An 18,256-nucleotide genomic window follows, 5' to 3' on the forward strand; every position below is an offset into this window, starting at 1 on the left:
GATAATTGTACATCCTTAGCGTCATAGTTTTTTTTTTTTTTTCCGAACGATCAGGACTTTTGCTCCCAATTTGTAAAAATAAATAAAGAAGGGAGCTTATTCTTTAAAGACCACGTGCACATTTTTAAACATGCATTGCTAACATTTGTGGCAGGATAGTAAAACAAAGCCAATTGAAGGGGTGCCTGCACATGGTTCAATTCCTTTTCTGTTTGGCTTTTTTTTTTTTTTTTGCTCATGCGGAAAAGCATTTGAAATTATGATGTAGATTTACGTGCAGCAGCTGTCCCCTCTCCTGGGTCCTGTCCGTCACCTCACCGGTCACCGTTGACAGGACTATGATGGATTAGGAATTGTCATCCAGGACGTTTGTCACTTGTTTACAAGTTGGCCATCCCTCATCTCTCACCACAGGCCTTATAATCTGGCTGACACTCCTCCAACCCCACCCCCTACCCCAACACTGCTGCCAGACACGCTACACAAGACAACACCATACATTACAACAGTTTTTCCCCTCGCTTCCAACCTCTCTCTCTCTCTCTCTCTCTCTCTCTCTCTTGCTCTCTCTCACTCTCTGTCTTGCTCTCTGTCTGTATCTCTCTTTCTTTTTCTCCTCCCCTCCCCCTGCTCCAACACGTCCCTGGGCTGAACACAGTCAACACATTTAATGCATTAATATATGTGTTGTGTTCGCCAATCTCCTGGGGACCGGGGCGATGTCTTCTCCTGTCAACCTCTACCCCTGAGAACTGACTGGGTTTTATACAAACATCCCAGAGGGAGGAGAAGGCAGGCTCAGGTCTAACCTGCATTCTGTTATTTGAACAATAGCTTTTAAATCTATTGCCCAAAACTATGTGAGATACAAGTACATCAGATTTTTGTTGGTAAGTAGATAGAGAAAATTAAAAACAATAAAAGCATATATTGCATACAAATATATACACATGTAATTGAATACAAAAGCTGCAGTATATAAACACAAACACAGTGGGTCCAATTTTCATGCCGTGCTCAAATTTAGTGCAAAGCTAACTCACTGCATGTTGGAGTTTTCTTTCTTTTTGTATTTTTACTAGACTTCTCAGCAGTAGAATTGGTCATAACGGGGTCTTTGCACCTTTGTGTGCCATTGTGGGATGGATGTGGACTTTTTCCAGACAATCCTCATGGCATCCTTCATTTGCATCAAATTCAGGGCAGTCGTAGCGCAAACCTGAGTATGTCGTTCCTGGCAATGGGGAAACAGAAAACGACCTAACTTTGTAATCAAATTGTTTTGATACCGGCCAATCTTTACCTTCCGTTACCAAATTGTCAGATGCGAGGCAGTATTGTGCACCGATGGCCGCAACGATACCCAAAGACTCATATAAAAATAAAATTACATTAGTTATTTTGCTGAGCGCGTGCGTGTAAGTCTAACAAAATAGGGCCCATTTACTTTACATTCAGTTGTATACAAGTCTGCGTGTGTGTCTGTCTGTAAATTGTCAGAGTGATACGCATTGCCACAAACAAGCTTAAAGTGACAACACTGATGTGTTTTGTCACACTACCGCCTTTCCAGACAGTTGCACATGGTAGAAATAGTTCACTGTCTGGACTAGTGGATGGAGAACGTGCACAGATCAGAGGTCACCCACACTTGCTGACAACCCACACGAGGCCAATAATATTTTTTAACTTTAAATACATGAAAATAAAATGTAAGACAATATAACAAAATAATATTATAAAGTAATAAATCTAGTAATATTGTTTTTGTAATGTTCTCATGTAATATTTATATATTATTGTTGGTTAACGACCTGCAATAATTAATCTTCTTAAGTGCTTGCAAGTCCCGAGGATGGTTCAAGGACCTCATTCTTTTCTTCAGATCTTTAACTCTTTGCCAAACCGGGATTTCCGATTGGGGGGCCTCAAATACAACTTTGATGTGGATGGCGTCTTAGAAGCTTGAGGAGAGAGGCGAGAGGGAAGAGGCCCACACAATGGCCTGACCTTCCTTCTGCATCTGCACACATCTCTCTCTAAATGGTCACATTGATGCTGCTTGTTGCCGACAGCCCTGTTGGAGCCAACTCTGGGCAATGGGACTCAAAGCCTGGGCACCTGCCAACAGACGGTGAAACAAATTGATTGCGATCAAGCCAGCTCAGTTTGCATTTAACCCCTACGCTTACCACTTATGTTGTTTTCCATCCAGCATTGTGGTGTTGGTGTATCAGTCATCTGTGAAGCAGGCCTTGGTAGGATTCCTGTCCATTGATGTTCATCTTTTTTAAACTAATTATCACTGGTTTTGTTAGACACACAGCAAACATAGGCATAACTGTTTGTTCAGTATTTCACATGTGTTGATTATTTGCACTTGTTTCAATCAATCGCAGATGCATCCTGTAACACAATAAAGGATCATTTTGGCCTTCAGTCATGTTGGCACAGTTTACAGACACTCTTGTGAATAAATGCACATAACAGGAGTAGTGTCGTTTATAATGATGAAGGGGGACCAGAAATCCCTCCAAAGTATGTTTTCTTTTACTTGAATAATTTATTGAAAACAACTAAAAAAAAAGAATTATTATTTCAAGCACGTCATGGATCCAACAGAAAAATACATGAGGAAAGCAACATTTTTGTTTACTGTAAAAAGGAAAAGTAATGTAAAAGCATAAAGAAGGGTCAAATTATGAAACAAAATCCATCCATTTCCTGCCACCTGTTCTGTTTAGGGTTGGAGGGAGCTTGGACTGGTTGCCAGCCAATCACCGGCCAAGACCAGGGATCTTAAACTCACAGCCCAAGGGCAATTTTCGATCCACGAGATGACATTTTGCAGGCCTGTAGTTACAAATTGTAATATTTTTGTGGCTCCCATATTTTTGGGCCATGCCATAAGCCTGTTTATTTATTTATTTATTTATTTATTTATTTATTTATTTATTTATTTATTTATTTACTTTTAAAAATCACCTTCTTTGCCCATGGCGCAGCTATTGTGGTTGAGTCATCACAGACACAAACAACTGGACTGTAAGGTGGTATCCAACTGCCCACTTGACAGCAGTGATCTGCAATCATCCTGTCCAACTCTACATCATCCTTCTATGGACGTCCTGATGAAAATTATTTGTGTTTCAATTAACTGCATGGACCCCAGCAAGTGTATTTCTGCTTCTTCATTGTCAAAGACTGTGCAACTCTTGCACACTGATTTTACAGGGAATGAGAGGAGCTACTTTCCATGGCTGTGGGTTGTGTTAACGTCCACAACCTCGCAAACGTCTGTTTCTAACTGCTCTCCTCTGCAAAAATACCAAAGGAAGGAAAGTTCCAGTTAGACCACACTCGACTTGGAATAAGCTTGAAAATAAAGTAAGTAAAATAAACTGCTTAATGGTTTAAATCACCACTCCTGTACTTTTCACAAGTGCCAGGTCAATCTTGCAAAAATGGCCACGAAGTCATCGTTTATCGTACCATCGCACACATACATACTACACACAAAAATACATTTACTTCTCCACTATATATACCCCCGCTTTTAGTACTTTTGGTGTCTTGGTCATCTACACAAGGGCACGACAAGACAAGCGTGGTAGGAAAAGGAGCAAAAGGCAAAATGGTTTGTGTCGATCTAAACAAGAGGATAATAACAGGAAGGGGAATCAATAACAGCATAAAACTGATTTATTGCGTGTCATAAAACAGAAGTAAAAGCTGTGAGCTAGAGTAAACTGAAGTCCCATTTAATCTGTGCAAAAGCTGCATGTATCTAGAGAGATATGAAAAAAAGATAGCCAAAGGCAAAAGCAACTTGATAGGTATGATAGGACAGCGACAAGAAATAATATATAAGATATTGAGAGAATGATACAATAAACTATGTGAGAGAGACACTTAATTGTCATATTAAAGACTCTCTCCAGTGCTCAGCAGAGTGGAAGGTTGGCTCCTATTCATCATCTGGCTAACAGCCACTTGAAAGAAATCACAATTATAAGCTGCTCAATATTGTCCCAGGGACCTTTTTGCGAGCATTAATTTTTTCCCCATTGATTCTCTACCCCTCATAAATCAGAAATGTTGCAGTGCATGTAATGTTTTATGGAGAAGGGATTATAGTGTTATGAAGCTAATGTAGCAGAACCCGCTGATTTAAACACACGCCCTGCCCTCCCTCGCTCTTGTATGGGGGGACAGAGTTATTACACAATTGCATGGCCAGACAAACAGGCTGTTTATAAGCCACACATACTTGGACAGGACTACATATGACTCTAATGACTGATAATCATCAGTATGTTATGCAGAGGGAGACTAATATATACGTATAATGTTCCTTGTTAAAGTTAAAGTTAAAAGTTAAAGTCCCAATGATCATCGTCACACACACATCTGGGTGTGGTGAAATTTGTCCTCTGCATTTAACCCATCCCCATGTGATTTTGATCCATCCCCTGGGGGAGAGGGGAGCAGTGAGCAGCAGCGGTGCCGCGCTCGGGAATCATTTGGTGATCTAACCCCCCAATTCCAACCCTTAATGCTGAGTGCCAAGCAGGGAGGCAATGGGTCCCATTTTTATAGTCTTTGGTATGACCCGGCCGGGGTTTGAACCCACAACCTTCCAGTCTCAGGGCGGACACTCTACTACTAGGCCACTGAGCTGTTAATTTATATTTTCTTTACAGTGGACCCCCACTATTTGTGGGGGATTGGGGCTTGTAAATTGTTTATATGCCCAATCAACCAATCAGTCAATTGTCGGCCTTTATTCGTTTATTATTCCAGTAGTATTATTACATTTATAGTTTAGTGTTCGGAAGTGAGCACTTCTGTGTAAAGCACAGTGGTCCCAACGCTTTCTATCATAGCTCAGTCTGAGGTGAGGAGAAGTAGACCTGGTGCCTAAGCATCAAATCATCATCACATAAACTGGTCTTGACACCATCTAAAAAGGGAGATGGATCATGTGGCTTTCTGGTGCCAGAGAAGTTTGTCCCTTGATAGACCCCTTAACTCAAATCTATAGGACACCCCTCCTCTTTTTCCCATCACCTACACAAACACTCACACACACACACACACAATTACACGTGCACACACACACGCATGCACACAAACACCCCCCCACACACACACACACATCCGCGCGCACACACACACACACACACACACACATCCTTGTTAACCTCCCTCTGCAGGACCCAACTTAATTTACCGAGTTCTGGGGTCCACCCTTTCTAGTGGTCCAAGAACTATGAAAAAAATCAGGCAACTCCCAAAAAAAATCTTGTTACTAAAAATCACTTTCAATAAACACAAATTGAAACTTTTTTTTTCATGTCAGTTTTTCAGTCATATCTGGGGCCTGTTTCTAACATTCCGGCTTTGCGGGGTCCACCTTTACACACATGAGATTTTTAGTCAGTTATGGGGATCGCTTTTAATATTTCAACCTTAAGAGGTCTACCTATACACACATTATTTTTTTAGCCAGTTATGGAGCTTGCTGTTAAGATTTAAGACTTGTTAGGTCTGCCTTTATAAAGAGGATCTATCAAGTTCAACCCCAACCCTAATCTAACCCAAACATGCATTTGTGTGGACTTAATCATTTGAGAAAACCTAAAAATTTTGTTAGTGTTATTAATACTTTCATCTGGCTAAATATACGAGATATACATTGAAATGTGCATTCTAAAATACATTCTGAAGTCTTTATTCAGATTCTGGTCCATTTTCCTTGGTCACAGTCTTAATATTCTTCAATTTGTTCAGTCATATTGGTACATTTTAAAATATTTAAATTCTGCATTTTAGCTAACTATAAAGTACACAGGATTTACAAGTAATAATTGTCGAGTCAAAATTTTAAATGGACACATTACAAATGTAGCCAATGAATAAAGGAACTTATTTAATCTAACATTTACGAACAGGAGAAGTGGAGCATAAAAAAAATCACAAACAAATAGTGAACAAATGGTGAAACAGGACCAGCCATGTGTTTCTATCTCTGTTAAGGGAAGCTGTTTCACTCATATTTTCTCCTCATGGTGGTTATTCTCTTTTTGACAAAGTACTTAACAGCTCGGTGCTTGTGGTTCTGCAGCAATGCATCTCTCGCAGTCAAGCTTACCAGGAACCTGATTTGTCAATATATACTTCCTTGAATGTTTATTTACTGCAGCACATTCCTCTGGGGTCCAGCTTCTTTTCACAACTTTTCCGTTACCTAAGGGCATAGGAAGAGCACTTTTTAGTTTACAACTTAATTAGAACAAAATTGCATAAAGAATACATTCACTTTATGGACAATTATCCGACAATATAATTCAAATGAGATATTTTATAACGTCAACTATCTTTGTCAACAGTGATGAGCCTACAATAGACATAAGTAAATCAGTTAATATCTGAGATATTAATCCGGTCATTTAAGTTGCTAGGTGGTCTTCAGTGTCAGCTGTTTTGATATTAACAAAATTTAAAATAGATGCACAAAAGGGTAACATTAGAATGCCCCCAGTTTTGGTGGTGGGGGAAAGAGGTCTCTCATTTTCTTGACTACTTTTAAGCAGTTTTGCATTTGACCAGAATGTCACTGCTGGTAGATGAAGCAATTCCTGGACCCTACAGAGGTTGCACAGGCAGTCAAACTCCACCATGGCAGCACATTGGGATGCACCATTTCTCTGACAAAACCATTAAGAACAGATACAAGTTGTTGCAAAATCAGGGAAAATAAAAAATAAAAATCAGAGAAAAACTTTTTTCAGACAGTGTTTTACATGTATGGGGAATTTGCTTTGATAACGTGCTACACATGGACAAACAAAGACGATAAAAGTAAATTTGGAAATATATAGTGTGTAAAAAATTAAATGCAAGCTGTATAAGAATGGTATCTGCCTTGGTGTGACAATGTGTGAATTTGCATATTCACTAATAGGTTAATCTAGAGCAATTTTTCTTTCTCTCTTTTGAGGTAAATGTGTCATGTATACATTACCTCTATTTAAAAATAGATGTAAACAAACATCTCACATATAATCAAGGTTAGCAATGACCTGTAACTCACATGAGAAAGGATGGGTCAATTTTCATTTTATGACAAAATTCAAAAGTTTAGACCTTACATGTCTAAGAAAAAAAGTCAAGTGGTGTTTAATATATCTTGCTTGGGTCATCTAAATCTTAGTAAGCAGCATATGTGAGGATAATTAGATACTGATACAGTAGTAACAATTGGGCAATTTAAAAGCAACTGTGATAAAGTTATATATTGAAAAGGTTTACTCTAAACTCACCTCCCTTTTTGGCAGACTTTTCATTACTTGGGCCACGAGATGCGGAGGTACAAGAGGTCACTTCTATCACTTCTGGGATCAGCCCATCTGAAATGATGATTTTTAAGTACAGAAAAAAAACAGTATAGCAATATTCTAAAACAAAAATTAACTGCACCTGTATAAGAATGCTTGGTCAAATTTAATATACTCTTGTTTTGAGCAGATTGATTTGCAGAGGTACAGAGCAGTCCTTTTGGGAATCATTGTCAGTATCATCACTGTCTGAGTAGTCCACTTTGAGAAACTCCTTTGATAATTGATAGCTCTATGGAGGGAATTAAAAGAAATGTGTTGTTAGTTTCTGCAAGCTACTCTTATATGCTGTATTAATATAAAGACTAGAATTTCTTTGCTCAAAATAATTAAAATTTCTGTCCAATATCTTAACTGGTAGACGACCGGTGCTGTACACATCCTCTGAAATATGCCAAAACCTTATATCACAGGAAATTTTACATATAAAACATGGAAAAGGCTCCAAAATTTACAACAAAGAAGCCACAAGAAACCATATTTCAGAAATCTGTTATTATGTGAGTGTGAATGATTGGCTTGGTTGGAATAACCAAGACAACTTTAGATCCATACGGAGGGCCCCACAAGTAGCCATCACAAATCTGTTATGTGTGTGTGAATGATTGGCTTGGTTGGACACCCATGGGCGCATGTTTCAACAATCCATCTATAGGTGTGTGTGCCACTGGTTCGTTTGGGCTCTATGAGGAGAACCACTAAAACCGTGTGATCCAATGGTTGGCTGAATGCTGTTTAAGGTACCTTCTGACTAAAGAACAGCTTTCCAACTAAAAGCTGTAAACTAAGAGAACAAGAAAAGGTCTACAAAGTTTATTTCTTACAACAAAGTCTAACTGAATGTTACCTGTTGGCTGGCATCTTGTTTGATGTTATCATCAGGGTCAGAGTCCTGCCAAGTTCTGGCTGATTCAGGCAGCGCACCATCAACAGGAGCCTGAGAGCCTGTCACCTGGAATTAAAACCACAAATAACTTACCAACATCATACAGACACCACAAATGACAGACTCAAGACCTGTATAGTTAAATCATGTGAAGTTAGTCCCCAAAACCAAACAAGCTTTTCTAACTAAAGTGTTCCAGTCAGTTCTGGATGTCTAATCAGGTCCTATAACAGCATCTTTATGGATGTAGTGGAGCATCCTTGAGCATGACACTTTAGCCGTTTAACTGTTGAGGATGTGTGGAACTATAGCTGTAATATAATCAGCCTCCATAATGTCCATAACCGAAATATGATCTAAAAACATGAGACAACCTTCGATCCATACGGAGGGCCCCACAAGTAGCTATCAGAAATCTGTTATTATGTGTGTGTGAATGATTGGCTTGGTTGGAATAACCAAGACAACTTTAGATCCATACGGAGGGCCCCACAAGTAGCCATCAGAAATCTGTTATTATGTGTGTGTGAATGATTGGCTTGGTTGGAATAACCAAGACAACTTTCGATCCATGCGGAGGGCCCCACAAGTAGCCATCAGAAATCTTTTATGTGTGTGTGAATGATTGGCTTGGTTGGACACCCATGGGCGCATGTTTCAAATATCCATCTATAGGTGTGTGTGCCACTGGTTCGTTTGGGCTCTATGAGGAGAACCACTAAAACCGTGTGATCCAATGGTTGGCTGAATGCTGTTTAAGGTACCTTCTGACTAAAGAACAGCTTTCCAACTAAAAGCTGTAAACTAAGAGAACAAGAAAAGGTCTACAAAGTTTATTTCTTACAACAAAGTCTAACTGAATGTTACCTGTTGGCTGGCATCTTGTTTGATGTTATTATCAGGGTCAGAGTCCTGCCAAGTTCTGGCTGGTTCAGGCAGCGCACCATCAACGGGAGCCTGAGAGCCTGTCACCTGGAATTAAAACCACAAATAACTTACCAACATCATACAGACACCACAAATGACAGACTCAAGACCTGTATAGTTAAATCATGTGAAGTTAGTCCCCGAAACCAAACAAGCTTTTCTAACTAAAGTGTTACAGTCAGTTCTGGATGTCTAATCAGGTCCTATAACAGCATCTTTATGGATGTAGTGGAGCATCCTTGAGCATGACACTTTAGCCGTTTAACTGTTGAGGATGTGTGGAACTATAGCTGTAATATAATCAGCCTCCATAATGTCCATAACCAAAATATGATCTAAAAACATGAGACAACCTTCGATCAATACGGAGGGCCCCACAAGTAGCTGTCAGAAATCTGTTATTATGTGTGTGTGAATGATTGGCTTGGTTGGAATAACCAAGACAACTTTCGATCCATACGGAGGGCCCCACAAGTAGCCATGAGAAATCTGTTATTATGTGTGTGTGAATGATTGGCTTGGTTGGAATAACCAAGACAACTTTCGATCCATACGGAGGGCCCCACAAGTAGCCATCAGAAATCTGTTATGTGTGTGTGAATGATTGGCTTGGTTGGACACCCATGGGCGCATGTTTCAAATATCCATGTATAGGTGTGTGTGCCACTGGTTCGTTTGGGCTCTATGAGGAGAACCACTAAAACCGTGTGATCCAATGGTTGGCTGAATGCTGTTTAAGGTACCTTCTGACTAAAGAACAGCTTTCCAACTAAAAGCTGTAAACTAAGAGAACAAGAAAAGGTCTACAAAGTTTATTTCTTACAACAAAGTCTAACTGAATGTTACCTGTTGGCTGGCATCTTGTTTGATGTTATCATCAGGGTCAGAGTCCTGCCAAGTTCTGGCTGGTTCAGGCAGAGCACCGTCAACAGGAGCCTGAGAGCCTGTCACCTGGAATTAAAACCACAAATAACTTACCAACATCATACAGACACCACAAATGACAGACTCAAGACCTGTATAGTTAAATCATGTGAAGTTAGTCCCCAAAACCAAACAAGCTTTTCTAACTAAAGTGTTCCAGTCAGACCTGATGTCTAATCAGGTCCTATAACAGCATCTTTATGGATGTAGTGGAGCATCCTTCAGCATGACACTTTAGCCGTTTAGCTGTTGAGGATGTGTGGAACTATAGCTGTAATATAATCAGCCTCCATAATGTCCATAACCAAAATATGATCTAAAAACATGAGACAACTTTCGATCCATACGGAGGGCCCCACAAGTAGCCATCAGAAATCTGTTATTGTGTGTGTGTGAATGATTGGCTTGGTTGGAATAACCAAGACAACTTTAGATCCATACGGAGGGCCCCACAAGTAGCCATCAGAAATCTGTTGTGTGTGTGAATGATTGGCTTGGTTGGACACCCATGGGCGCATGTTTTAACAATCCTTCTATAGGTGTGTGTGCCACTGGTTCGTTTGGGCTCTATGAGGAGAACCACTAAAACCGTGTGATCCAATGGTTGGCTGAATGCTGTTTAAGGTACCTTCTGACTAAAGAACAGCTTTCCAACTAAAAGCTGTAAACTAAGAGAACAAGAAAAGGTCTACAAAGTTTATTTCTTACAACAAAGTCTAACTGAATGTTACCTGTTGGCTGGCATCTTGTTTGATGTTATCATCAGGGTCAGAGTCCTGCCAAGTTCTGGCTGGTTCAGGCAGCGCACCGTCAACAGGAGCCTGAGAGCCTGTCACCTGGAATTAAAACCACAAATAACTTACCAACATCATACAGACACCACAAATGACAGACTCAAGACCTGTATAGTTAAATCATGTGAAGTTAGTCCCCAAAACCAAACAAGCTTTTCTAACTAAAGTGTTCCAGTCAGCCCTGATGTCTAATCAGGTCCTATAACAGCATCTTTATGGATGTAGTGGAGCATCCTTCAGCATGACACTTTAGCCGTTTTGCTGTTGAGGATGTGTGGAACTATAGCTGTAATATAATCAGCCTCCATAATGTCCATAACCAAAATATGATCTAAAAACATGAGACAACCTTCGGTCAATACGGAGGGCCCCACAAGTAGCCGTCAGAAATCTGTTATGTGTGTGTGAATGATTGGCTTGGTTGGAATAACCAAGACAACTTTAGATCCATACGGAGGGCCCCACAAGTAGCCATGAGAAATCTGTTATGTGTGTGTGAATGACTGGCTTGGTTGGAATAACCAAGACAACTTTCAATCCATACGGAGGGCCCCACAAGTAGCCATCAGAAATCTGTTATGTGTGTGTGAATGATTGGCTTGGTTGGACACCCATGGGCGCATGTTTCAAATATCCATGTATAGGTGTGTGTGCCACTGGTTCGTTTGGGCTCTATGAGGAGAACCACTAAAACCGTGTGATCCAATGGTTGGCTGAATGCTGTTTAAGGTACCTTCTGACTAAAGAACAGCTTTCCAACTAAAAGCTGTAAACTAAGAGAACAAGAAAAGGTCTACAAAGTTTATTTCTTACAACAAAGTCTAACTGAATGTTACCTGTTGGCTGGCATCTTGTTTGATGTTATCATCAGGGTCAGAGTCCTGCCAAGTTCTGGCTGGTTCAGGCAGCGCACCGTCAACAGGAGCCTGAGAGCCTGTCACCTGGAATTAAAACCACAAATAACTTACCAACATCATACAGACACCACAAATGACAGACTCAAGACCTGTATAGTTAAATCATGTGAAGTTAGTCCCCAAAACCAAACAAGCTTTTCTAACTAAAGTGTTCCAGTCAGCCCTGATGTCTAATCAGGTCCTATAACAGCATCTTTATGGATGTAGTGGAGCATCCTTCAGCATGACACTTTAGCCGTTTTGCTGTTGAGGATGTGTGGAACTATAGCTGTAATATAATCAGCCTCCATAATGTCCATAACCAAAATATGATCTAAAAACATGAGACAACCTTCGGTCAATACGGAGGGCCCCACAAGTAGCTGTCAGAAATCTGTTATTATGTGTGTGTGAATGATTGGCTTGGTTGGAACAACCAAGACAACTTTCGATCCATACGGAGGGCCCCACAAGTAGCCATGAGAAATCTGTTATTATGTGTGTGTGAATGATTGGCTTGGTTGGAATAACCAAGACAACTTTCGGTCCATACGGAGGGCCCCACAAGTAGCCATCAGAAATCTGTTATTGTGTGTGTGTGAATGATTGGCTTGGTTGGAATAACCAAGACAACTTTAGATCCATACGGAGGGCCCCACAAGTAGCCATCAGAAATCTGTTATGTGTGTGTGAATGATTGGCTTGGTTGGACACCCATGGGCGCATGTTTCAACAATCCTTCTATAGGTGTGTGTGCCACTGGTTCGTTTGGGCTCTATGAGGAGAATCACTAAAACCATGTGATCCAATGGTTGGCTGAATGCTGTTTAAGGTACCTTCTGACTAAAGAACAGCTTTCCAACTAAAAGCTGTAAACTAAGAGAACAAGAAAAGGTCTACAAAGTTGATTTCTTACAACAAAGTCTAACTGAATGTTACCTGTTGGCTGGCATCTTGTTTGATGTTATCATCAGGGTCAGAGTCCTGCCAAGTTCTGGCTGGTTCAGGCAGAGCACCGTCAACAGGAGCCTGAGAGCCTGTCACCTGGAATTAAAACCACAAATAACTTACCAACATCATACAGACACCACAAATGACAGACTCAAGACCTGTATAGTTAAATCATGTGAAGTTAGTCCCCAAAACCAAACAAGCTTTTCTAACTAAAGTGTTCCAGTCAGACCTGATGTCTAATCAGGTCCTATAACAGCATCTTTATGGATGTAGTGGAGCATCCTTCAGCATGACACTTTAGCCGTTTAGCTGTTGAGGATGTGTGGAACTATAGCTGTAATATAATCAGCCTCCATAATGTCCATAACCAAAATATGATCTAAAAACATGAGGCAACCTTTGATCCATACGGAGGGCCCCACAAGTAGCCATCAGAAATCTGTTATTGTGTGTGTGTGAATGATTGGCTTGGTTGGAATAACCAAGACAACTTTAGATCCATACGGAGGGCCCCACAAGTAGCCATCAGAAATCTGTTATGTGTGTGTGAATGATTGGCTTGGTTGGACACCCATGGGCGCATGTTTCAACAATCCTTCTATAGGTGTGTGTGCCACTGGTTCGTTTGGGCTCTATGAGGAGAACCACTAAAACCGTGTGATCCAATGGTTGGCTGAATGCTGTTTAAGGTACCTTCTGACTAAAGAACAGCTTTCCAACTAAAAGCTGTAAACTAAGAGAACAAGAAAAGGTCTACAAAGTTGATTTCTTACAACAAAGTCTAACTGAATGTTACCTGTTGGCTGGCATCTTGTTTGATGTTATCATCAGGGACAGAGTCCTGCCAAGTTCTGGCTGGTTCAGGCAGAGCACCGTCAACAGGAGCCTGAGAGCCTGTCACCTGGAATTAAAACCACAAATAACTTACCAACATCATACAGACACCACAAATGACAGACTCAAGACCTGTATAGTTAAATCATGTGAAGTTAGTCCCCAAAACCAAACAAGCTTTTCTAACTAAAGTGTTCCAGTCAGACCTGATGTCTAATCAGGTCCTATAACAGCATCTTTATGGATGTAGTGGAGCATCCTTCAGCATGACACTTTAGTCGTTTTGCTGTTGAGGATGTGTGGAACTATAGCTGTAATATAATCAGCCTCCATAATGTCCATAACCAAAATATGATCTAAAAACATGAGACAACTTTCGATCCATACGGAGAGCCCCACAAGTAGCCATCAGAAATCTGTTATTGTGTGTGTGTGAATGATTGGCTTGGTTGGAATAACCAAGACAACTTTAGATCCATACGGAGGGCCCCACAAGTAGCCATCAGAAATCTGTTATGTGTGTGTGAATGATTGGCTTGGTTGGACACCCATGGGCGCATGTTTCAACAATCCTTCTATAGGTGTGTGTGCCACTGGTTCGTTTGGGCTCTATGAGGAGAACCACTAAAACCATGTGATCCAATGGTTGGCTGAATGCTGTTTAAGGTACCTTCTGACTAAAGAACAGCTTTCCAACTAAAAGCTGTAAACTAAGAGAACAAGAAAAGGTCTACAAAGTTTATTTCTTACAACAAAGTCTAACTGAATGTTACCTGTTGGCTGGCATCTTGTTTGATGTTATCATCAGGGCCAGAGTCCTGCCAAGTTCTGGCTGGTTCAGGCAGCGCACCGTCAACAGGAGCCTGAGAGCCTGTCACCTGGAATCAAAACCACAAATAACTTACCAACATCATACTGAGAGTAATTCAAATAAAAGAGACAAAAATCTTCCTTTTTTTTAATAACAAATTAATATTCCAACTTGCATACTTGATCTTACTGACTTACTTTTTCACGCCATGGCCATTTAGAATCACCATAGTTGTAATTGATTTCAGTTCCCATTTCTATGTTTTTGATGGCAAAAAGGCACAAATGGGGCTCGTCATTTACTATTTTTTTCATGGTGCAGTTTGGAGACTTGTGGTTGTCATTCACTAATCTTCCAAGAGAGCCATCCTCTGTTGATGCATCAATACTAGGAAAGAAAAAACAGAAATCAAACATTTTGTATCATATAACTAGTTTTTTAGTAAAATAAAAGTTGGCTTACAGAAATAAAAACTTGCAACATTTCAAAAGAAAAGTTGAGAGGGAAACAATGTCTTTTTGAACATCATAGCACTAAATAAAAAAAATTGTTAATGCCACAATCCTGATGTGTTATTGAAATATTGCTTCTGAGTGACTCACTAATTTAGGGTATTTTATTCCAGTCTCTTTCTAGAGTTCATAATTATTGTATAGAAAATATTTGGATATACATACCACCAGTAATGATTCTGCCATTCAAAGTCAAAGAGAAATGTACTCTCCTTTTCAGAGTACTTGCTTGTTTGGCATTTTTCTGCTGACAGAAGTTGACCCCTGTATTATAAGATGAACTCTCCTTGTTCAAAGTGCTGGGTAGCAAACACGCCTCTTCCTGCAAGGACATTTTATATAAAACCATTGGTTATGAGAAAATATTTCTTTAAGATACACCTTTAACCAAATAATTGTGGTGTTATCTTACAATTTTAATACTAAGTTCTCGCTTAGAAACAGAAATACAACAACCAATCTGAATTTGATTGTTTTTTGTGTTGTTTTATAAAATAAATAAATATATACTTAATGGATAAATGGTCTAAAAATGAGTTTATTACCTTTTTGATCATCAATAAATCTTTCCACTAGTCCAGGTTTGTCCTTTGAGGATTAAATGTAAAAGGCTGCTTCAGGCTTTTTTCTTGCTTTCCTTTTGGACATTTCTGGCTCTAAAAAATAATTCAAAACATGGCAGAGAGAACAAGCACTCTATATTAATTTTAAAAGATTTGTAATCATCCACTGTATAAAGACTGAAGGAATAAGCCTGGCCTGAGAACTAACAGAACAAGAGTGATTAAAGTAAGAATATTTTTCAGAAAATACTGATATATTAATGAAAATGTTTGTCAGTTTGAAGCTGAGCTTTGTTACTTTTAACTAGTCACAGTTCCAACCAGGTGCTGCATCCAAAGAAAAGTTATTTCAATAGTTTTACCAGTATAACTCGTTATACTTTTCAGGAGTTACCAACTCGTTTTTATTATGTTTGTGTTTGAAAAGTGAACGTAGCATCCTGATTAGCGGTAGCTAATTAGCCAATAAGCTAGTTTCCGGATAGTTTTATTTGCGTCAGAATGCTTGTGTTATTTAAAGAAAGCATTCTGATAGAAAACCACCGAGAAATACAGAAGACATGCAGATATATCATAACACTGAGCACACACGTGTTTGACGAGTTTTGAAGTGGTTTCGGCAATTACGGCCAGAGTCCGGTTCTGGGCTTAGCAATTATGAAACATTAGCACATCGAAATCATCCTGAATATAACACGGAGCAATTATACATTCTGTCGTTCTCTTTTACACCATTGTTTTTAAAACCACTGCAAGCTAAGATGAATAACAAGTTAAAAAGCCGGACTGTCTGAGGGGAAAACGTTACGCCATCCGAGTGACAATATACCGAATCCGAAGCCATAATCATTGCATATAAACCCCTCGGGGTCTGGACAAAAAGCATTTCTACATCAGTTTCTTGTACTTAGTATTTACATGCAGTTGATTTACTCACCGTGTATGTTGTGTTTCGTTATGAGCAGCGTGTCTTCGTCGCGGAGCAGTCTCAGTCTGGCGGCGTCACACGTGGCGAAGTGACGTTAAGCTGGTGGTTTTAGCCGCATGAAGCTAACACATGCAATACCTGCTGATTTAACTAATATGTAAACTGATGGTAAAGAATAAATTACTATTTATTTATACCTTTATTTTTATGTTTAGAACCTGAAAAATGCACGAGATGCTGATTTAACTAATATGTAAACTGATGGTAAAGAATAAATTACTATTTATTTATACCTTTATTTTTATGTTTAGAACATGAAAAATGCACGAGACAGTTTTTAAAATAAGCCTAATAGAATGAGCGTATTTTTATAAAGCAAGTGTAATGAATATTAAATAACGTAGATAAATTGCAATTGTAATGCAGGAATTTTATGTTTACAGTATTATTTTAGCTGCTATGGTTACTAAAATAATAATTACCTGGTTTAAATCTACAGGAAATAGCATTTTATTTTCTTAATCAACACTCGGATCACGAGGTGCCCTGATTGGTTGAATCACACACACTTCCGGTAGTGTGTATACTTGCAATACCACTTGCCATGGTCGGGGGGCCGCTACTGAGCACACACACTTCACACACACAATTCTCAACATTGCGACCATGAGGGGTAAGTGAAAAAAATTCGTGAGGCATGTTGTTAGAGCATTTCAAGCTGTTTTAGAGTGGTTTCCCGAGTGGGGTCCATGATTTTGGACCCCACAACGACACAGGGCCCCACTTTGTTGGTGGGCTCCCTGTCTTCGGACCCCCCATACTAATAAAAACAAGTACACACACACACACACACACACACACACACACACACACGAGCATTGCAAAAGAAGCAATCCTCTATGTTCTGGGTTAACAGCTTAACAAGGCCAAATTACAGCAAACACCTTGTGGCTCAAGTATCCTTGTTGTTGAAGGTATGCTGGTGCATATCCGTTTGTGTAAGCTTGTCTGCATATACTAGATAGTAAAACCACTGATGATGACAAGCCACAATGCCATACAGAAGAGTTTTTTCCTCTCCAACGAATAACAGACTTCTAACAAACACAAGATCTGATGCAGATACTTTTTACATGAGAATTTTTCAACCATCATTTTTCCAGCACAGCAACCACTCTTTTTTCATGCACTTATTAATAAAAAAGCTCCACTGTGTTTAGTGATTAATCTGGATCTATTTACTCTCCTGGTTTTGCTCTGTCCGTGGTACAACCTTGTGTCATGTCATACGTTCTTGTTGCGTGAACTACTGATGTCATCCATATGGATAATGCTTTTGGAAACATTTGGGATCATTGACCAAAAATGCTTTTGAGTTCTTTTTGTCTGTCTGAATAAGTCAGCATCTGTTTTGTAATTTTCTCTTGTTAAACAGCTCTGAAGGAAATCTCAAACACCTGAGAGAACTGGTCATCAATTCAACCACTTTGCAGTTGCTGCACAGCCAAAAGCAACCTCAGGGGTTGCATAGAAAGCTGTTGTACTAGTATAGACAGTTCATCTTCTGTCATCTGTTATCTAAATAATGATATCAATGTGAATTTGAGGAACAATAAATGGAAACCTGATAAAATCCAAGGTTTACTGTCTACCAGGGACAAACATGATAGTGATGAAATAAATGTAGTTCATAACATGATGTTGTAATTCAATCTTTAGCTAAGATCTTTACAGGCCAGCCGGGTCCTCCGTCATCAGTTGCACGCTGCTACCAGAGCTCCTCATCTCGTAGATAAATTCACATGACAGTCTGCAAAATGCTCCCAT

General features: G+C 39.6%; 1 protein-coding gene across 4 annotated transcripts; it reads right to left on the bottom strand.

Annotated features, from left to right (window-relative positions):
* Positions 1–5,718: 5,718 nt before the first annotated feature.
* On the bottom strand, positions 5,719–17,297 carry LOC125975037 (protein piccolo-like). Of its 4 annotated transcripts, none has more exons than XM_049730096.2 (15): positions 16,439–17,297; positions 15,484–15,594; positions 15,104–15,260; positions 14,624–14,813; positions 14,389–14,493; positions 13,578–13,682; positions 12,767–12,871; positions 11,768–11,872; positions 10,869–10,973; positions 10,060–10,164; positions 9,154–9,258; positions 8,248–8,352; positions 7,516–7,632; positions 7,326–7,412; positions 5,719–6,250 (listed from the first exon to the last, which is right to left on the bottom strand). In XM_049730096.2, the coding sequence occupies exons 4-14, from the start codon at positions 14,738–14,740 to the stop codon at positions 7,404–7,406; spliced, it is 1,083 nt and encodes a 360-aa protein (XP_049586053.1). In that variant the 5' UTR covers positions 14,741–14,813; positions 15,104–15,260; positions 15,484–15,594; positions 16,439–17,297; the 3' UTR covers positions 5,719–6,250; positions 7,326–7,403. The 4 variants fall into 4 exon arrangements, with proteins under 4 accessions (XP_049586053.1, XP_049586051.1, XP_068508014.1 ...); XM_049730094.2 differs by having other exon boundaries at positions 7,483–7,632; XM_068651913.1 differs by lacking the exon at positions 15,104–15,260 and having other exon boundaries at positions 7,483–7,632.
* Positions 17,298–18,256: the final 959 nt, after the last annotated feature.

The sequence above is a fragment of the Syngnathus scovelli genome, chromosome 9 (genome assembly GCF_024217435.2).
Source record: "Syngnathus scovelli strain Florida chromosome 9, RoL_Ssco_1.2, whole genome shotgun sequence".
In the NCBI taxonomy this organism is placed as follows: Eukaryota; Metazoa; Chordata; class Actinopteri; order Syngnathiformes; family Syngnathidae; genus Syngnathus; species Syngnathus scovelli.